The sequence below is a fragment of the Arachis hypogaea genome, chromosome 4 (genome assembly GCF_003086295.3).
Source record: "Arachis hypogaea cultivar Tifrunner chromosome 4, arahy.Tifrunner.gnm2.J5K5, whole genome shotgun sequence".
NCBI classification, from domain to species: Eukaryota; Viridiplantae; Streptophyta; class Magnoliopsida; order Fabales; family Fabaceae; genus Arachis; species Arachis hypogaea.
This window is the reverse complement of record NC_092039.1, coordinates 7933499-7955808: the sequence shown is the minus strand read 5'-3', so window position 1 is coordinate 7955808 and position 22310 is coordinate 7933499. Positions and strand designations below refer to the sequence as shown.

Below are 22310 nucleotides of genomic sequence, written 5' to 3'. Positions count from 1 at the left end.
AGTTGTTGTTTGGTTGGGTTCACATGTGAGAATATGAAAAGGCGGAGAGAAGACACCTGCACCTGTCTGCAGGTCTTGGTCTTGTCTATTTGTTGTACATTTGAGGGCACAAAAGAAGTGGGGCCCTCTTTTGTTCTCCTTGCATTACAATAGAAGTTCACTTCCATAATGCTGTGAGGGACACTCCTCTGCCAATTCCTTCTTTGGAAACTATTTTCTGGATACATGCAATCATGAATTAATGCATCACTCATCATATTTTTATTTCCTAAAAATTTCCTCATACACATACACTTGTCAAAATTATTTTTAATATGGAGATGAAGACAGTGTTTTGATTGAATATTGATATTTGAAGTTATTACAGTATTGTGGATGGGCAGAAAACACCGATGATACAACATGTAGGGGATGTGTTGTTGTAGCTTGACATGTGTCCAACACGAACCCTGCATGTTGACTCTCCATCTGCAAAATCTACTCACCTGTAATTAGTAATTACTCCTAATAATCTCATTTTTAACAAAAATACATATATTTTTTTCCATATAAAAAAAAAATTGGTCTACACTTGTCATATATATGCCCTTCTCATAGCGATAATCTCCAAATTTGAATTATTTATATACATTACAACTCATGCTTATCATCTTAGACCTAACTAGGGTTGGTGTTGGAACATTCGTGTCACTATAAATAATATTATATTCTTGAGTTATTGTTCTACTAAAGTGAGACTATGAAAGCATATCTACACTTAGGATATGGATGAAAATTTTCATTTCTTTTTACCTGAACCTACCACACCTTTAAAAAGTTTCAACTAAGTACAATCATGTATGAGAGATATAGGTGTTTGTTATATTATCTAAAAGTTACGTGTCTAATTGTTAAAAAATGTTAAATAATTAATATTTAATTTAAAAATACAAAAGTTAATAAATTTATTATAAAAATTAAGTTGGACACCAAATAAAAGATATCATAGAATTAACTAGAGATAATTTGGCAGTTAAGTTCAGATCTGCAAGCATATTAATCTTTAACTTATTAGATTGGAAAATACTAGACAATGGCATGTGAATGTGATAATTATATCAAAAAAGAGATTTCTCTTAGATTTGTAATTGTTTACCTAACATTTTGGCATTCATTTCTCCTTGCTCATGTAACCAAAATATATTAATTAAAATCAACGGTTAAAATCAATGTTTTTGATGTTTTTGGTACACTTAAAAATTTTTCCTTTCTTTTTAGATAGTAGAGTCTCCGTATGCATACTCTTTTTTATTTTGGTATTAAAACGGGGTAAATCCCGAAAAGATAAAACTTAAATTCGAACTAGTCTAGGGCAAGGTAACTCCTTGTTCATCAGCTAAGATGCTAACTATGTCTTTAAGAGGAGTATCCAAAAATAGAGACCAGATTCTAGTTTTAAACTATTCTGCATAATTGTTACCTTCTCTATAAATATGTACAAAAAATAACCTCGAATTTCTAGATGTACAATTATGAATGTGTCTGATTAAAGCATTTGGATGATTGTTGAGATCTCTAGGGTTGTTTGGTATAATGCATCCTTATGTATATTCAGTTATTTTTATATTTTGGTGAAGGAACGGTAACTAAGAAGCTATGAGTGTCTTGAATGAAAGTGATATTTTTGGAAGTTAGATCATACAATTGCATGCGCGAGGCAGTATGATTACTTCCATTGCCCTTAAAACACGCTATGACTTTTTCGGTAATAATACTCTATGCCCAAAATTTATGCCTTTTTTTAAACACAAGACAAGGATGCGTGTGTCATGGAACCTCTATTCATCCACTCCACTTATCTCTTTCAAATTCAAACCAATTTTATTACTATCACTACTCACGCCCAGACCACCACGCTTCATCACAACATTACTCGCTGCCATCCCCCATGGCCACGCCACCTGCCGCCGCCTCCGCAGCCTTTCACTAAATTTCACGCCTAGGATTTTTTTTGGGTCATGGGCTGGGATTTTTTTTCTCCTTCATAAGTCCCAAAACAGTACGCCTAATTACCCAGAATATTATGGGCCTTATGAATGGGCTTATAACAATTTGGGCCTTACACTATTATCTAAGCCTGGCTGCGTTGATGACCAAAACTTGCGGATATAAATCTGACCGTGTTAATACTTCATAGCCCAATAAAAAGTAAGACTGGCCCTTTACCAAAAAAAAAAAATCTTGAAAAATATTTGGAATTAAAAGAAAAAAAAAAAGAAGAAATATTGTAATCTTATACGTCTGATTCCACTTAATTTTTATTCATGATATATTTCTTTTGATAAATTAATGACCTTTTAGGAATATTAATTATAATTAGGAGTATTATAGGTGATGGGTCAAGTGTCAATTATACCTAATCCACTGAAAACTCTAGTACGAGGGCTGCTATATCCTTTTTAAAAAATAATAGAAAAAAAAATTGTTCGTGTGATCCAAAAGAATTCAAATTGTGGAGTTGTTTAAAGTAAGTGGATTCACACTATAGATAGAAGTAGTAACATAAAAAGAAAGGGGCAAATTAATGGCACATGGTGACATGCATGTGCATGGTTAATCTTGGAACAAACTAAAGTGTTCGTAACGTTGAAGCCGCGTCTTAATTAATAATAATAACAATGGTAAAAGGAAGTGGATCTAAACAATGGAGATATAGAATATGACCCAACTTTGTAGCTTTTGCAATCAAGATAGATTGCTACATACTCCACGCTTTGAAAATTTTCATCATGAGTGTTTGACAAGGTCAACTATTCAATCACTCCTTTTTTATTGTAACATTTTCTCCCTTAACTTACACGTGAAATCCATCACCCTAATAATCTTTCAACAAATTCAAACTATTTATTTATTAGATTGTGTCACAATAACAAACGTGACTTGGGATATAGAGATGTGAACCACTGAAACTTGTAAATTATTGTAATACACCTCTTCATGCTTAAGAATGATTATCTACAGAATTGACTTTGATATTATTAATGCTCTGGTCCAATATTATAGTCTAAGCCAAGTCAGTCAAAAGGCTCAATCCAAAGAATGCTTTTACTATTTATCCGACCTTGGAGGAGGTCGGATTCGACATATACTGGCAGATAACACTTATTCAAATAAGTAACTGCCCCCTAAGATCTCTTACCCATTTCTAGAAGAGATATCTCAACAATTCTAAGATAAAGGAACGGTTATCCACTTTCAGAAGTGGAACTACACCAACGGTAATTATTAAATCATCATCTATTAATACACTGACACACTCAAGTAAACTTAAGTTACAATATACTCTAAACCTGCTTAACCCCTTGCTGACTTAGACATCGGAGTGTCATTGCAGGTACTACTCCCCATTCACCAACACACATACAAATCAACTCGGAGGACGGCCCGTGGCGTAAACCAAGTCGGAGACCTCCTTCCTTATTCATTTGGGCCTTTCTTTCGAGCCCAACTATCCGATTCTAAGTAAGTTCCAGAACATATATCATATAGAATTCAAATTTAATTACTCTAATTCTTCCCTAAAAATTAGCTCACAAAGTTCTCAAAAGCTTATCTTTGATAAATTTGAGACATATAATAAAGAACACACTTCTGTATATTACATGGAAACAAGTTCATCTCCAAAGACAAGTTTATAAGAAATTTGGTTTAAAATTCTCAAAAAATTAACTTTTTAATAAACAAAAGAGAGGGTGGAAATGCATAGAGATTAGAAAGAATAATACTAAATACCAAAACATTATTATAGAAGACCAAATAAAGTTTGCTTAGACTTTCTACCTCACATAATCACCACATAGAAATATATATAAACTTGTAGTAATATATTTTAGAAAAAAATAATTGTAAACACATGGGAGTGGCATTAATGAATAATCATGAGGAAAGGGAAAGAAGAGGAGAAGCAATTTCATCAGTTGGTGGGGCATTGTGGAAATTGAGAGGGTGGTGGAGAGTGGGGACAAAGGAAAAAAGTGTTGTTATGTGGAATTAGGGAGGGACAGTGTTTTTATGAGAAGGGTCACAGAAACCAACCCCACTACTATATACTATGCTACACATTTCAAAACAATAACAATGTATATATATATATATATATATATATATATATATACACTACTCATAACTCATCATCATATGCTCCTGTCTTTCCCCTACCTCCCTTTCTCTTTATAAATTCCAAAACACAATCAATATTTAATAACCTTCTTCTCCCTCTAGGTAACCTTGGCCCTACAATTTTTTTTGTCCACATTCCAAACTTTATGTTATAATTAGTAACATATTATTATTCACAGTTTAGTTTTCATATAATATTATTATAGTTTTTTTTATCTGTATACACATTTAGTTATAATATGTGTTCTTGTACGGCAATAACTCCAAAATATATCTCATCTCTTACAAATCTTCGGTACGACTTTTTGTTGAGCTGGAAGAGTTATAACGTACAGATCAATATGTATTATTTTAGGTAAAAACTCAGGTGCAGTCAACTTCACGTAAAGTTGATAGTTGAAAGCCGTTAAATGATTTGAATGATTTGACTAAATTTTCATCTAACGAATCTCAATTATCAATTTCACATGAAGTTGACTGCACCTGAGTTTCCACCGTTATTTTATAACATTTTCATAAAATATTATTTGAAGAATAATCATACTTCTAAATTTAATTATAATTAGTAACACAAAATGTGATCATTCTATATTAATGTGTCGCTAATATTTCGGTTAAAGATTCTTATACCATAGTTATTACATCAATATGTTTGTTGATAATATTAATCTTAATTAAGAGATATAATTAAAATATATTTAAAATAAAAAAAATTAAATGTTAAAAATATTTTTAAAAGTTTAAAAATATATATTTTACTCAATTTTTTTATTTGTGCAAATATGAGAGGGTGTGACACTTGCACATGGCATAGACTTTAGTAATGTGAATATTTTCTTATTTTTTAAATTACCCGAACTTAACTACTTTGATAACCCACTGACACAATCTACTATACCAAGGTACCCTTTGTGCTAGGGCTATATATAATCAATAATCTTCACTTTCCTTTTATTATTATTATTATTTTTTTTTTTTTGGTTGTTTCTGGTCCATGCATGCACTGTTCCAACTTCCAATGCCATGCGTGGTCCTCAGATGTTGCCATTTCACGTTACTTTCTCACTATTCAATTCCCACCCTCTTTTTTTTCATAATAAGCATCATGAGTTGGTGCATTCAATTCAATAACACCCCACCATGCTATTATTTTCGTTTTATTTAATTATTAATCATAATAATGCACTGGTCTATATTTAATTCTTTGTTTCCAATAATGTTTTTTCGAGAAATTGTAAGTTACTTGAAAAGTTTGCAGTTACTAGTACACACACATAAACATTGAATAGGGCACGTGTGAATAGTAAACCAAAAGAATAGGACTACTGGCTCCATTCCACCCACTATGCTCAATTATTCAATCACGTTATTTTTCAATCATGCCCGAATATAATTTCTGCATTTTCTTTTTTTTTTAATCATTAATTAACTTGTTGCTACATATTCAATTCAATTCACAGTGCGAAATTTCCCGTAAATAAATATTTATGATGATCCAAATTAAAAATTCGTCTCATGTTAATGATAGAGCAAAAAAATTATAAAAAATTGCTCTTTTTTTTCATACATAAAATTAAAATTGAAATCATATCGATAAATACAGAAAAAAGGTTGATAGTAGTTGAATGACTATCCAATTTACGTTTAAAGTCATTAATTACAATAAATAAAAATTTTAACAAAAAACACATGAATAATTATATTGTATATGCCTCAGTATTCATCAAATAAATAATACTTCTTAATTAAGGAAGTTAAATATTGACAATATTTGACATTTGTTTTTGAAACAAAAAAGGACGACCAAGTGAATTCATTTGCATTTTAATCAGCAGTATAATATATATTTTTTTCTGAAATAATTTTACTTTTCGGTCAACAGTGTACTACACTGCTATGAATAACAGTTTCTTCTGGTCAACACTCACCAGTAGTATAATTACCAGATTTTGTTTTTGATATTGGAGTAGCAACCGTGTTTTTTTAAAATGTAGGTTGATGGGGTATTATTCTCAAATATAAAATCGTTTAATTAGATAAACAAAAATTGGACTATTCGATTTGTGAGAAGTACAGAAATTGGATCGTCCGACTTGTGAATATACAAAAATTGGACCGAGAGATTTGTGAGAGTACAAAATCGGATTGAGAAATTTCTGTTAAAAAAATTGAAAATTTTGAAATATAGAAATCGAACCCTCCGATTTGTGTATCTTTTACACTTTTAAAAAATACCAAAAATTGCAATGTTATTGTTAATAATAAAAAAAATATAGGTAAACAATTGATGACGAATCAATTTTAAAAAATTAAATAATTATTAATTAATAATAATTAATTAATATAAAATTTAAAAATATTTATTAATTTGTTGTTAATTTAATTAGACTCTCGTTGATTATGTAAGGAAATTGTAGTCATAAATGGCAATATGGCATATATTGTTTTTGGGTCATGGTCGATAACGACACTTTTGAAACAATGGATACATCAGATAGATTTTGGGCCCGACCTCGTATCACAAAGCCCAACGACTTCATTAAACCCTCTCAGATCCTTTTTTTTTGTTTTGCTTTTCTCCAAAATGGGTCCCACCTCTTCCTTTGGTCAGCGGTGGTTAGATGACACTATACCATGTTTAGCAGAGTGTCACCAATTAAGGACAAAGCTATTTATTATAGGATGGCATATATTGGTCCACCCCAAAGATTTTAGTGCTCACTTTTTATTTTTATGTACTTGATTAATGTGTGCTTTAGCCTTCAATTATTTAATACAAGATGTTACTTACACACTAAAAATAACTCTAAATTAATCACTATATATTTATATTTAAATATATTATTTAATTTATTTTATATTTTTATATGTATTTTAATTTATATAAATAATTGATTTATTAGTTAATTTTTGGTGTATAGCAGTATAGTTATTTAATACTATTACTTATTTTGCATCCACTTTTCTTGTTGGGAGCATACTTAGCAATTAATGTAGGTTTATTTATAGAGTCTGCAATTGTGTAAAGTAACAAAATTTCAATTAATAACAATAAGAGCTTTTTCTGACTTGAAAATGATATTTAGGTGAATGTTCAACATGTGCGCCGTGCATATCTCTCTTATTAATTACTTATATAATAATCATCTAAGATTTTAATACCTAAGATGGTAAATTGAACCCAATCCTCACTACAGGACAAGCGGTGTTTGGCGGCGGTTTAAGAGCCGAATTGCGGCGGTTTTGAACCGCCGCTAAACAGATTGCCAGCGAAACAGCAAACGCAGTGCATAAGGGCGCGGGAGTTACATTTGGCGGCGGTTACCAGCAACCGCTGGCATAACCGCCGCAAATCAGTGATTTTACGTCCAGAGCCTTAGATGCGGTTTATAACCGCGGCAGTTTCAAAGATCGTATTTAAGGAAATTGATTAGCGGCGGTTTTAAAACCGCCGTAAAACCGCCGCTATTTTGAGGTATCGTTTTTTTTTATATTTTATTCGCGCGGGTTAAAACCGCCGCTATTTGGCCTTTTTTTTTAGTAATTTTATAAACCTGGCCCTTTTTTATCCTAAACTAATTTCAATTTAAGACCGATTTTTTTCTAAACTAATTTTAATTTAAAGGCTCTTAACATAGCTTAATTTTTAGTATTTTTATATTTTATATATTTTTCCATCTTTTTTAATTAATTAAAGAATATTAAACTTTTTTTATTCATAAAATGCTGCACTATGGAAAAAAAAACTCATTAATATTTAACTGCAAAGCAATCTAACATGTCTATTTTAATAATGCCAATAACGTATTTCAGTAGTCATTCAAAAAAGTAAAGTACTTGACTAATACTTAATGCCCCATATTTAACATAAACAAAACATGTATTGAAAATCTAAGTATCACATAAATCCTAAATCCTAATATCTATGTTCCTCCATGTCTGTCCAAAGAATTCATCCGTGCAGCGATGTCTGGAGGCAGCTCCCCACATTGCTGTTTGACCAGATAACTCAGCACACTCTCTATTTCCTGCCTCTTATTCTTCTCTGCTGCTAATTCATCCTCCATTGCTTTCCTCTTCAATTTTTCGGTCGTCACCTCCGCTTGTAGTTCACACAGCATCCTTTGGGTCTCTTCTACTTGAGCTCTATCCACCAGCGGCTGCAAACTCGAACGGAAGAGTTGACTTGGTGTCGGCCCGTGTCCCATCCCACGCACTCTACCCGGGTGCTCTTTGCCCAGAGCTTGGGCAAGAGAATCATTCTCTGACAGTATTCTTGTAGATTCATCCAATTGTTCAATCTCAGAAATTTTTTCCTGCAGGCATAAACATAATTACACAATCACACCAGGCTAATAGCATACTCAAGACATTATCATTGCTAAACCCAACATGTTGCAACATATATGACTAAGTGTACTTACACCAATCCTCCGAGCTTCTTCATGTATATAGCTGCCATCAGATCTTTTGTGATTTAGGATCCATACTTCTCCCCTACCAACAGTCCTACCTTGTAGTTGTGACTGTAAAAATAAAATTTATCCCATGAATTTCACTTCTACAAATTTTTTCAATACTTCTAACATTGTTTACTCTATGAATAAATCAACACTAAAAGCCACTTATTCTCCATTACAAGTTTATATTACCTCTTCTTCCCTAGCCCTTGCCAAGCTTTTAGATCCGCCAGTGTGGGTGTAAAGTTGCTTCTTTCGATTCAGCGCATTTTGCTTGCACTTCGCCTATTAAAAATCAACAGTAAGCTTGGCATGCAATGGAGTACTAAAACTTGCTAAGTATAGTATACATATATCCTACGTCGCAAGAGACTCAAAAAAATGGGGCATTAAGTATACTAGTATGGAATTTGAATAAACTGTACGTAATCTAAATTTAAGTATTGCTTTAACAAAAAGAATAGTTATACGGATGCAGTCCCTATTTACATATAAGAAGTTAACAATATTATTTTATTTCTAATATGCAAATGCCACCCATAACACATACCACAACTAACAACTAACGGAAATAACATTTAGCAGCCCCTGTGAGATAGTCCAATAACAATCATATAGCATAAATTATAATAATAGGGGTACTCAAATTAAATTAGTTGTCTTATATGGTAACCTGCACAAAATAAGGTTCTAATAAGGAAGAATGGTGTCTCAGCATCATGCATATATATATTATGATCTTAGTCAAACAGCCTGTGCTGGGAATTGATATATTAAAGTGAATTAATCATGTATATTAATCAACATGGTTCAAATTCAGCCCAACTGGAATAACAACTATTTATTTATACCAAATTATATCAACCAAACAAAAGGATTACATTTTTTGAACTCAAGCAAATTCATTTTTTAAAAAAGTATATGTATTAAATGAATGAGGTACCTTTGTTGCAGGATCATTACGATACTCAATGAACCACTTCCAATGCTCTCTAGGAATTCCCTCCGGGCGCTGCTCAAGATTCTGCTCAAGTGTCCTTGTTGGTTTGTAATGCGAGTCAAACAGCCTCCCCCTTGTGTCCTTCCAAGACTTCCCCATTTGTTTCAAAAATGATTTCTTGATTAAACCACTTCTATCCTGGAAGTGAAACATCTCCTGCGACGACAATGTCCAGCTGTAAGTAATTGCAAGTTGAAGGATTTGATATGATTAAACAATGCCAAAAGTCATTACCTTTATACAATCGTCATAAACTCTGTCTTTGCCCCGCACCTTTGCCCAACTCTTTTCACATATAGGAAATTTGCTGTAATCAGAACCCAGCGCTCCTAGAATGCCACTCAACAGGCCAGCTCCATCTCCGACTGCCTGCAGTTCCTCATTGAACCTCAGGATGATCTTGCTACCATTAAGAGACCGCTCCATAGCCTCTCTCACACTCATTTTAGCTTGCTTAATTATTCCTTCAGAATCTAACAAGAAAGAAGAAAAAATGTAATTTTTGTGCTCAATGTGCACCACATGTAAGGAGCATAACAAAATCATAAGCTGATCAATTAAAAAGATTTAAAGTTCAACAATTGTTACCAATGAGATCAACATCCCAAAACTCAGTAGTCTTTCGTCGTTTGCGCTTTGCAGCATCAGAGGTAGCAAACATCCTGTCAATGTGTTCCTCAAACGAGTCTACCTCGTTCGCCTCTGGGTCAATGTCTTCATTGCACGGTTCCGTCACTCGTGAATCGTTAGCGGCCTGTGGCTCAGGTCGTGGTTCACTCTTGGGCGGACGAAAGGGTTGCAGAATAGCCGCTGCTGAGACACCAGAATTACTGGGGGGCGGAGGGATGAGCCAGTCATCGTCATTGGATGGTGAAGACACAGGAGGTGCAACTGGAGGCTACTGACACGGTGGATCCACTCTTGTGCCTTTCTTGAAGCGAGCTTTCCTTGGCATCTTACAATCCTAGTAAAAACACATGTATCATGCAAAAAAAAAAAATTAAATTCCTCATGAAATAATAGAATAATTAACCAACAAATAGCATTACTCACATTTTAATTATGTAACAACATATTAAAAACCAATATATATATGTACATATAGTGATTATATAAATAGAATCTATTTTTCCTATGACTGAACTACTAATTCAAACATGAATGAGCTAAATGCTAATGTATATAATAATCACTAGCATAATGCGGTCAACCATTTAGTGTAGCATCTTTTCCAACTACATGTAAATTAGAAGAATCTAATGAACTTTCATAGGGAAAGCTTTTAATGGACCAGGACACTAATAAAATCATAGGATTTTCTTTACAGAAATGATACCTTATATACAGAATTATTAATTACAGTACTATGATTAAAATTACCTGTTTTAATAATCCTATTTATCACAGGTGTATTAAATTCCAAATAGTTTTAATTAACGTACTATGATTAACATTAACATCTATCATTAATAATCATAACTATAAAAAATTAAGAAACCATGGTTAAAATTAACATCCATCATTAATAATCCTAACAGAATTAATTAAGAAAATATGACTAAAGTTAATATTCCCTAATTTGCATGAACAATATCTACTCCATTAGCTTAACCATTCCCGTTATCAATGTTCATATTCATAGCAGTTGTGCAAATCGTAATTTTTTTTAATCAAGATAATATTTTTTTACTTAATATAATTAACTTAGAAATTAGAAGGAACTATCAGTGGCCATATTCTTTAACCCTCTTGAATAAATACATTGAAGATTAGAACATGCAACCCCCCAAACAACTTATATTTCATCTGTGAATGTTCATACCCACATAGGATTCAAATTAAAGTTAACTTAATTGAAAAAAAAAATAATTATGAGCATGAAAGAGCTGAAACTTGTTACCTGAACAAGCACTACAACCGAGTGGAAGAGGATGTGACTGACGAAGGCGAGGGAAGCGAGGACACACCAACGACGCCAATGCTGCTCACAAACAACCAAGGAGGGAGAGTGAAAACAAGGGTTCAGCTATGGGAGCATTGTGTGCGCAACAGGGGTTCATGTGAGGAAGTTTGGATTTTCATTTTTTTACCTTAACTGCTTTGAGGGTTAATGGTGGTGTGGGCCTTGAGTTAGTATAACCCACTAGGCCACTTGTAATTCAGCCTATATTCACATATTATATAAACTCACTAATGGAAACCCCCAATAAAACACCACTAAATCACGTTTTCATAATTGTAAAAAGATAATATATCAATGTTTAATTTTGTTCACTAATCCCAATATATAAAACAATAAGAGTATAATGATATATATTCTACCAAAATATTTCAAATTAAAGACCAAAACATATGTTACATACGAATATAATTTGCTTTATTATGTACTAGCGGTTCAACAGGACACTAACGTGCTTGTTCAGCCGCTTTTTAATTATTTTAAAAAATTAATTAAATTTTTTTAATATATTATTCCTTCGTCAAATTTATTAAATTATTATTTTTTTATTTTAATATTAACATGATCCTATTTATATCGTATTTTAGTATTGGTGTTAATATATTATTCACCCTTTAAATTTGTCAAATAAGTATTTTTTTCCATCATTTCAAAATTAACGTAGCCTTAATTATATGATATTTTGTTAAAATTAAAATTGCTATAAAAGACTTTTAAAATGCAAAATTATAAAAACACACATTAAAGATATGTATATGTTATTGGAAAAAGATATAGGTAAAAAAAATAAAAAATGTTATCCTAATTTAATATCAATAATTGTAAATTGTTGAATAATTAAAAATTAAATTATAAAAAAATAAAATACTTTACGTTATCTAATAATTGTAAGAAATATATGATAAATAGATTTAAATTAAAAATAAGAAAAAGGAATTATGTTGTTATTATGTGTAATAAAATCAAGATAAAAATATCCTAACATTATTTATAAATTAGTTATTTATTTATATATAAAATTTATTTATTTTTCTAATCATATTTAATTTGAAGCAAATTTAAAAATTTAAATTCAAAATTCACTTTATCTTTATATTAGTTATATATTTATATATTAAATTTATTTATTATCTAAATTCTATTTAATTTGAAGCAAATTTAAAAATTTAAATTCAAAATTCACTTTATCTTTACGCATAATTCTAATATATAAAAATATTTATTTATTTAATCTTATATTGAACATATTTAATTATCTTTAATTTTATTAATATTTCTAAGTTATTAATTTTTATTCTGATTTTATCATCTCATCCTATTTTACACTAATATTTTTTTATTATTCTTTTTACATGTATAACTATTATTGTTTTGTCATCATTATTATGTTGCCTTGTTTTATTTCCCTTCTTTTTTTTTCTTCTTCTATTAACCCCAACCGCAATCAATTAGTATCATACCATTATCCCAACTTTTATTTTTGTTCACCACTTGATCCATAACTATCCATTGTATTAACTTTTGAGTTGTTAAATAATTATTTTCTTATTTGATTTAGATATCTAGATGTATAACTATTATATAGGCACTTATTTTTCATAGTTGCTTTTTAATTCATATTTTATCACTGTAAGAAAAAGTTAAGACTTCAAGCATTCAAAAATTTTGTATTGAATAATTAAATAAAAATTTTTATAAGTTATTTAAGTTTTTTAACATATAGAATGGTTAATTTTAAATTAATATATGTATAATACTAAAATCATTATGTTCTAGGTACCAAGAGTACACTAAAATAATATCATATAATAATTTAAAGGAAAAAAATTATTCTTTATACATTTATTTAAAAAAAATCATGTTTAAACTATTTTATTTTTATTCTATCAAAATACGCAACAATGATTTACATAAGAATTTAATGAAGTTGCTGTTTAAAATGGGTGAATTTATTTTTTATGTAAAGTAACTGACAGTGTACAAGAGAATTTCTGTTAATAATAAACCTTTCTTCTCCATATAGACAATATTAAAATTTAAATTGATATTTCAACAAATATTGTTGTAGATTAAAATAAAGCACAGAAATATGTATAAAAATTAAAGAAATAGATGCATATAGAAAAGGATAATGCTAAAAATCTATGTCATTGTGTATGAGAATAATGATTTCTTTTTATACCAATAAAAAAAATTTAAATTTTTTATCCGTTTATTATTATTTATTTTATTTAACTATAGTTATTTAAATTAGACTTTACATTGATTAAGTTATGTTTTCTTCCAACAAAAAATATATTTATGAAGTTATCTTCATTTTTTTGCAACAGTACATTCATTATATCATTATTTTAATAAATAATATAAATTTTAAAAAATTGAAAAAATATAATTTTATGTTGATTCTATTTAAGAGTGAATTATATGTACTCCTAAATGAGGACGCGATTAAGGACGCAATCTTAGATTATAAAATTAAGGGTAAGATAGGAAAGATAAGTGGATACCAAACTCCTCTATCCGCATTATACATTGTTATAGATTATACTTTTTCAAATCTTCTAAACATATTTGGAGATATGGTGGGATGAAAACCTTTAACTTACGTATTAGTTTTATTTAATTGAATATTGACAGTGAATTCAAGAATTAAATACTGTATTTATTGGAAATACATATTTTCACCACAAATTCTTTGAATAGCTAGCATCAAGTACGCAATAAAAATTTAACCATAGTAAAAGTAATAAAAATGTACCGAAGAAAATTGAATAGGTAAGCTAAATATCTTTGTGTTTGAAATGAATCCATGTTGAAATCTGTGCAAAAACACGAAAACAACTAGACATAACAACGAAAACATTACTAGGATTCAACTAAGCTAATACTGAGTCATATTATTTGACAAAAACACCATAAGACGAAATCAGGGGAGAGCTGGATCATTCTATCTGGTTCTCGTCTGGTGTTTTATTGAGGTCATAATTTCTCATGGTAGCCTTGTCATCGATCCAAACCTCCTCGTCGGAACTGTTGCTGGGCACGAGTTCTTCTTAGTGAGTCTGGAACTATCTCCCCTAAATCTTCTGATTTCTCTTGAAGCTCCTCTTGAGATATTCCTGAAAGTTACATCGCAACAAAACAATTTGAATAAAATTACTAAACTTTACAGAGAAAATGGTCTAGCTGCCATATTCTACAAGGTTTGTTAGACTTACGTTCCCAGATTTTTGTGAGTCCTTTTTCTATGAAATAGAATTTCTCTCGAGCCGCAATATCCAGTTCAACCAAGAGATTGTTCTCGCATCGAGCCTAAATCAGAACAAAAGAATCATCAAAACAATTGGGCATTCCAACAAACTACGCAGACATTACATAGAGTAATCTGAAAGTGTTCCTGGGGAGGGGATTTGTTGACTCAATTCCGCAAGATTTATCCCAAAGTTTTATCTTTTAACCTGATACTATTTATTACGTTCTGCTTGAGTTCTCAAGAATACAGTAAAGATCGAGACAAGTAAAAAAGATTTTGCTTGAAATATAGATGCTTTATGAAGAAGTTTATTCATAGCAATCACAGCACATAGCCGAAGATGATGATCCACATATGTCATAATAATGCAAAAACATTTAAGATTCTAAAAATTAAACCGTTAATTAAACTAATACAGTTAAAATTGAAAATTTTAAAACATTAACCAAAATTTAATGAAAAGTTGAAAACCCATATTACCTTTATAATCAAACCAGAAAATAGATTAGCATCATTAAGACATTTGTCCTTAGTACTATTTAAAATATGTTGACTTAGTAGTTTTTGATAGTTATGTTATATTGCTGCGGTCACCATTGAAATCGAATATAGAATCAGCTGTGGATCATTCTTGACCATGTTGGAAAAGTCCTCGTGCAATTAATTAATAACCAACAAGAAAAGAAAAAATCTCAAGTTTTTCTTCACCGTTTATTTTTCTCGGAAAATAAAATTTTAAAAACTAAATAAAAATACTAAAAATAAGAAATCTACATAAAAATACTACCAATATTACATGAGTAACTTAGTACAAGAACATGTGTTATTATTCTCTATCTCTTTGTGATTTCAACATTATATATAGTGATTACTATCTTTCAAAGAAAAAGGTTGATGCGTTTATTAGCATTAATCACTGACCCAAAAATAAGTTACATAAGACAATTTTCAATCTCTAATACGATTTTGAGTGCTGCTTAGAATCTATTTGGGTGAACTTCTACAAAATAATAATTCTTTTAAGTAATTTTTAAAAAAATTATATTTAAATAGTTCGTATAAAAATATTTTTTTTAACAATTATGTCGGATAGCATAACATAACAAAATTTGTTTGTTTATATGTTATGTTGAAAAAAATTTTATGTAAAAAATTTAAAATCCTAAATTATAACTTTTAAAAAAATATTTTTTTTATTTTTTTAGTATTTTTATTTTTACTATTGAATTTTATTAAACACAAGAAAACTATATATTTTATCGAAAAAAAAATTTAATAACTTATTGAGACCTAAATAGGTACTTATGGGAGTATGTATATTTAAAATAGAATGAAAAGAAACTATATCTATATATTCAAACCAATAATTGTACCAGTTATCCTATCCCTAGCATGCAACCGTACTCTATATATAGTTTGATTTTACTTTTTTTAAAATCAATAATATATATGTTAACATTAATTGAGACTTAATATCTTGCAAATTATTAAAGTGATATCCAAAATATCAACAGTAACAATAACAATAATAACATTTAATAAGCTGATTTATACCTTGATCTCCTCCAGTATTTTATGGGAATGTCTAGCATCTGTAGTTGTTAAGAATTCGAAGCCAAATTTCTTTCGATACTTTGCTCCGAATTGACACAAATCCTACAACGTTCAGAGTCGTATAAATCATCCGATAGTTGGCTTTGTCTTATGGTTATGGTTATAGAACCCTTGATTGGTCAGTCAGTTTGGATACGTACCGATATTAATTCAGTAGGCGCCCTACCAATAACTGTACCTATGTGACTGTGTGCGGAGAATGCATCCAACCATGCTCTAATAGGCGATTTGTTGAACCATAAATCTCGAGCAAATGAAATTGTGTGCTCAAGTGAAGAGAACGGAGATGCCTCTTGCATCGAGCGGACGAAAAAAAAAGCTGCTGGCACACATAAAGAGGTCATTCTCTTCCAATTTTCCTGCTTAGTCCCAACACATAAAAGGGTGAGCGTGAGAACTCTAAGTATACAGGTCTTGCTATTTAAATCTCAAGATACACACACTTAAAATAGGCAAAATTAAATAAGATCAAAGTCGATCCAGACGACTGATTTTTATTATTATGCTATTTGCTTATAAATAAAATTTCAAGAGTATAATAAGGGGAAAGGTACAAGTGTGCATGTCATATATTGGTAGCCTAATATATCTATGAATCAGCAGCCTCTTCACCGGTTTCGATTGTGTCAGGTGTGGGTTCTTCTAAGTTGCCATCCCTTGTCAACGAGATACCTTCAATATCACACTTAGATAAATCAGTCAGACTTTGTTGGAGGGAAAGTTCGACCTCACAGTGTTCATTGTATTCACCCATGTCGAACAAATCTCTCGGCTTCACATGGACCACTACGCTCCATTCCTTATCGACCTCATCCTCCACATAGTATACAAGGTGAGCCTCGGAAGCAAGAATGTACGGCTCGTCATCTTCACGATCACCAGTGTGAATCGGATTGCTAAAGTTAACACAAGTGTGTCCCAAAAAATCTTGCTTTATGCCTCTACCAGACGTGGTGTCTGCCCAAATGCATCTAAACAAGGCCACAGAGAATTGGCCACTGTAATTCATCTCAATGATATCTACCAATCTTCCATAATAGGAGACGCCACCAACAGCCATGTTACTGTCACGAGCGCTTGCATAACTTCTAGTGTCAGAAGTGACACAAACCCCGCTATTCTGGGTTCTCATTCCATCCTCTCTTGATAGGGTTCTAAACTTGAATCCATTGACATTGTACGCCTTAAAGCGCTTTGCCTGAATATTGGGGCCACATGCGAGCCACTGCAATTCTCTCGGGTGCATCGTACTTCCCAGTGGTATCTACCAATGATATAATTATTTTTAGAATTGAGTGGCAGGAGGCAAGTTATTAACGAAACTATAAATGGAAGAGCCGTACAGAAGATTTACCTCATTCTTGAACCACTCGGCGAATTCTCTATGGACAACCCTGTCAATGTAGGCTTCGTTTCTTTTGTCAATACTTCGTAGCTGTCTTTTTCTACTAGCCCTAAAATCCCTGAGCATACCATGTGGATCTACTGTTAAAGGTATAAAAAAATATTGCCTTCGGTTACAATATGATTCTAAGGTTAATAACTGCACTTACTCTAAGAAACTCTCTACACCTGCGCAATTGACCAATACGTGACGATATGCTTGAAGTCTCTCGGTTGGTGAAAGATTCAAACTCTCGGAAGCCCCTACCGCTTTGCCAATCAGTGGGAACATGCTGGCCGCGTTATTAGTCGCATCTTCGCTCGGTCGATCATCAACACGCAATGGTCGATTGATCCTGCTTTCAACGTTATCTAGATATCTCGAACAAAAAGTCAGAATCTCATCGGATAAGTAGCCCTCGGCAATTGATCCTTCCGGTGCTGCCTTATTACGCACGTACTGCTTAAGACGACCTAGGTACCTTTACGAGCGAGATAGGTGTTAGGTTGTTAACTTTTGAAATAACTCAAATGTAAAATTAGTATTATAGGTACCTTTCAATTGGATACATCCACCTATAATGCACCGGGCCTCCTAGGCGTACCTCTTCAACCAGATGCGCGGTTAGGTGTACCATGACTGTGAAGAAAGATGGTGGAAAAATTATCTCCATTTGACAAAGAGTGAGGATCACATGTTCCTGTAGGAGAGGAAGTTGTTCAGGGTCTATAGATTTACTGCATAGTCGTCGAAAGAAAGTTGACAAATCAGCCAGGACGACTGCCACTGGGGCTTCCAATACATTCCTGATAGCTATTGGGAGAAGATGTTCCATGAGAATATGGTTGTCGTGACTTTTCAAGCCGGAAATTTTTCGTTGTTGTAGGTCAATACAGCGAGATATGTTACTCGAATGACCATCTGGAAAGACCACATTCTTTAAGTTCCTAAGAAAAACGTCCTTCTGTGAATTCGACATGGAGAATATTGCAGTGGGATACTTTCCATCTTCTCGTGGCCAAAGTTCATGCCTAATTCCCATCAGCTGGAGGTCTTTTCGAGCTTTGAGGTTGTCCTTGGACTTACCACTGTCGTTCAGTATCGTGTAGATAATGTTGTCGCACACATTCTTCTCTATGTGCATCACGTCCAGATTGTGACGCAACAAATTATACTCCCAATATGGAAGATCAAAGAATATACTCCTTTTTTTCCAAGGAGACTCATCTTGTAATGCAGCCTGTTGTCCGCGCGCTCTTTTACCGGCTTCCGTCTGCACCTTACCAAGCTTGACATGCACATTATCCAACTGTCTCAAAATATCTCCACCCGACAATGTTACAGGCGGACCTCTGACCTCTACCTTCCCATCAAATCGGACCCGGTCCTGCCGAAATCTGTGGCTTTGATTCAGAAAGCGCCGATGACCCATGAAACACCATTTCTGACTAAACGTGAGTCGCTTAGACTCGGCATCCAGGTTGCACGTAGGACATGCTCTCCCACCGTACGTATTCCACCCAGATAAGTTGCCCAACCCTGGAAAATCGCTGATTGTCCACAACAACGCAGCATGCAGCTTGAATGTTTTTTTCTCGCTAGCGTCGTACGTATCAACACCACCCCACAGCTGCTTCAACTCATCTATCAACGGCTGTAGGTAGACATCTATGTCATTTCCAGGCATCTTGGGACCGGGGATAATCATAGACAGCAAGAAAGAGCTGGGTCTCATACAACTCCATGGGGGCAGGTTGTAGGGGATGAGAATCACGGGCCAAATCGAGTACCTTGAGCTGAGATTTCCGAAGGGATTAAAGCCATCGCTAGCTAAGGCTAAGCGAACGCTGCGTGGATCGCCACTGAAGTGAGTATATCTTCTATCAAATGCCTTCCATGCCTCTCCGTCTCGTGGATGCCTCAAAAAACCATCCGAGTTAGGACCTTTCTTGTGCCACAACATGTCAACAGATGTCTTACTGGACATGAACATCCGCTGCAGTCGTGGAACAAGGGGAAAGTAACGAAGAACTTTCGCCGCCTGCGGCTTTCCATTCTTCTTAACAACCACATTGATCCGGACAATGGAATTCCTCCTAGTCTTTTGCTTCCATCTCGAGGTCCCACATATCTTGCACCTAGACAGTTCTTGATCGCTGCCCTGATATAGCATGCAGTCATTCGGACATGCATCTATCTTCTTGTACGCAATATCGAGTTTTCGTATGATCCTTTTGGCATCGTGCAGTGAACCCGGAATCTTTGCATGCTCAAAAGCCTCACACAGTAACTCTAGTATCATTCCGAATGCCTTGTCGCTCACGCCGCACAGGCACTTTATATGGTATAGCCTGACCAAGAAAGCCAACTTCGAGAATTTCGCACAACCCGGATACAATTCCTGCTCTCCATCCTCAAGCAGCTCATCAAAATGACGGGCCGCCTGACTAGGTTCGCTGTACAAATAAGGCAATTCGTCGGCATCCCCCTCAAAATCTTTGTTGCCCGAGTCATCTTCATCGACAACAGAACCTGGAAAGTTGAATGCCTCACGAACCATGTCGCGCAGTGGATCTCGGTAGACGCTACCTGGGTCAATTTCTTGTGTCTCACTAGAACTGTCTCCTACGCGTCTCTCCCCATGATGTAACCAAAAAGTATACTTAGCAGGAAACGGTTTTAACAGCAAGTGATCGTAAGCATCCTCTCTAGTTTGGAATAGCCGGAACCCACACGAAGGACATGGACAATGTATCATCCCATCGGAAGATGCATTCGCAAATGCGAAATCCAAAAATTTGTTCAACCCGGCCTTGTATTCGACACTACCTCGTGGCCTTGAGATCCAACTCTTATCTATATCTACTTTTATGATGTTCATATAAACAAATGCATAAAACTTTAATAAGGAAACACAAATAGAAAATAAAAAAAATTCGGACAAACTGTCCAACGGGATATATTAAAGGGAAAACTATTATAAAGAACCGTTAGGAAGATTTAATTATTAAAAAGGACCTTTAGTACCAAAATTATTAAGAAGGAGTAACTCATTTTATAACGTTTAAGTCCTAGAATCAAATCTTTTATAAATATTTTTTAATTTTGTGATCTTTACCCAACAAAAAATAAGACAAAAGATTATAAAAGTAATACATAATTAAATAAACAAATAATAAAATTACTAAAAATTTTATAAGTATAATAATAATTAATATAAAAATTAAAAAAATAAATAAATAGTTATAAATTAATATTTTAATAATCAATTTCCCTAACAATATGTTAGACTAAATTTTTTAGAAGTAATTAACTAATTAATCCCAACTGAATATTCATACATATCTATATAGCATTGAGAATCAAACAACATATGTTAAAGATTATAACAAGTAAGTAAAAGTATAGTTAAGAATATATTTAGTTCATTATAATAAGATTTGGTTCTTCTTCACCAATATTATAAAAAGATTTGGTCCTTTTTAATAATTTTAGTATTAAAAATCCTTTTTAATAATTAAAACTTCATAACGTTTGAGTAATATTCCATATTAATGCAGTAAGTAATCCAAAAGAGAGAACGGGAGAATAACCCGGAAATAAAACATAGATAAAGGTACTTGTTTCCGGGCTAATTGATAGAATATAAATGGTATTAGGAAGGTTGCTTACTCATGGTCTAATTCTGCACTTTTAAAAAATTACTGGAAGGAAGAATTTCTGGTTCCGAAGCCAAAAAACGGAATGAAAAAGAAGAGATTCCTTAAAAAAAAAAAAACAGGAGGATATGAAGTTAGAATATAAAGATATAAAACACAAAAGTATAAATAACAGATCACAGTGCCCAAAAAAACAACAAATCCTTTGAATCTTTTCATGTGGAGAGTGAAATAAATTGAAAAATATTTTGGTGAGCATCTCTTCTTTTTTCAAAACTTGTTTTCCATCTTCCAAGTTGCCTTTTCATTTTGCGGTATCATTATTTATTAGATTTTCAGTGATACATCCTGATTTTATGATGATTTTTATAGATACATTAACGGTACATGTCAGTGAGATAAATCAAGGTTCCTGATATGAGAAGTGTAACTGTTATCATCATACAAATCATTAATCAAAGTAAACAATATAAGTGAGATAAATCAAGGTTCCTGATACGAGAAGTGTAACGAATTCAACATACAAATCATTAATCAAAGTAAACAATATAAGAAAATGGCTAATGCATGTGGGAAGTGAGACATCCAAAAAAATGGTAGCCACTGTATGTTACATAAAGAAAGCCATCTTCATCCTTCTCTTCATATATGGTTTAAATAATTGCTCCTGTAAGAGTAAGTACATTGTCAACTAAAATGAAAATGGCCTTTTCAGCACTTAAATATTGATATTATTACCAAAAGAGTATAACTAAAACTCCACCTTAAATTTGTCATTTAGCAGCTGAATAAAGAAAATCAATGACCATGATCACTGGCTAA

At 32.5% G+C, this 22310-nt stretch overlaps 3 protein-coding genes across 3 annotated transcripts; all 3 read right to left on the bottom strand.

Annotated features, from left to right (window-relative positions):
• Positions 1 to 7981: 7981 nt before the first annotated feature.
• Positions 7982 to 11768, bottom strand: LOC112794184 (uncharacterized). The gene is made up of 7 exons (XM_025836295.3): positions 11519 to 11768; positions 10207 to 10582; positions 9853 to 10091; positions 9562 to 9774; positions 8811 to 8903; positions 8583 to 8684; positions 7982 to 8474 (listed from the first exon to the last, which is right to left on the bottom strand). Exons 2-7 carry the CDS (start codon positions 10277 to 10279, stop codon positions 8082 to 8084), a joined length of 1113 nt encoding a protein of 370 aa, XP_025692080.1. The 5' UTR covers positions 10280 to 10582; positions 11519 to 11768; the 3' UTR covers positions 7982 to 8081.
• Positions 11769 to 14581: 2813 nt separating this feature from the next.
• Positions 14582 to 16744, bottom strand: LOC140184028 (uric acid degradation bifunctional protein TTL-like). Its single transcript, XM_072234307.1, has 4 exons — positions 16586 to 16744; positions 16386 to 16487; positions 14797 to 14890; positions 14582 to 14697 (listed from the first exon to the last, which is right to left on the bottom strand). Exons 1-4 carry the CDS (start codon positions 16742 to 16744, stop codon positions 14582 to 14584), a joined length of 471 nt encoding a protein of 156 aa, XP_072090408.1.
• Positions 16745 to 17034: 290 nt separating this feature from the next.
• On the bottom strand, positions 17035 to 20710 carry LOC112794584 (uncharacterized). The gene is made up of 4 exons (XM_025836574.1): positions 18384 to 20710; positions 17999 to 18310; positions 17800 to 17908; positions 17035 to 17709 (listed from the first exon to the last, which is right to left on the bottom strand). Exons 1-4 carry the CDS (start codon positions 20708 to 20710, stop codon positions 17035 to 17037), a joined length of 3423 nt encoding a protein of 1140 aa, XP_025692359.1.
• Between the last annotated feature and the right edge of the window lie 1600 nt (positions 20711 to 22310).

Coding starts and splice junctions, on each gene's coding strand:
- LOC112794184 (XM_025836295.3), bottom strand. CDS start 10,279: ATGTTTGCTACCTCTGATGCTGCAAAGCGCAAACGACGAAAGACTACT. Junction 10,092..10,206: donor TTGGGATGTTGATCTCATTG/GTAACAATTGTT, acceptor CTTTCTTGTTAG/ATTCTGAAGGAATAATTAAG. Junction 9,775..9,852: donor TTTATGACGATTGTATAAAG/GTAATGACTTTT, acceptor TTGTCGTCGCAG/GAGATGTTTCACTTCCAGGA.
- LOC140184028 (XM_072234307.1), bottom strand. CDS start 16,744: ATGCAAGAGGCATCTCCGTTCTCTTCACTTGAGCACACAATTTCATTT. Junction 16,488..16,585: donor CGCCTACTGAATTAATATCG/GTACGTATCCAA, acceptor TGAACGTTGTAG/GATTTGTGTCAATTCGGAGC. Junction 14,891..16,385: donor AAATACTGGAGGAGATCAAG/GTATAAATCAGC, acceptor GTTCTGATTTAG/GCTCGATGCGAGAACAATCT.
- LOC112794584 (XM_025836574.1), bottom strand. CDS start 20,710: ATGAACATCATAAAAGTAGATATAGATAAGAGTTGGATCTCAAGGCCA. Junction 18,311..18,383: donor TGGATGTATCCAATTGAAAG/GTACCTATAATA, acceptor TCGCTCGTAAAG/GTACCTAGGTCGTCTTAAGC. Junction 17,909..17,998: donor GGTGTAGAGAGTTTCTTAGA/GTAAGTGCAGTT, acceptor TGGTATGCTCAG/GGATTTTAGGGCTAGTAGAA.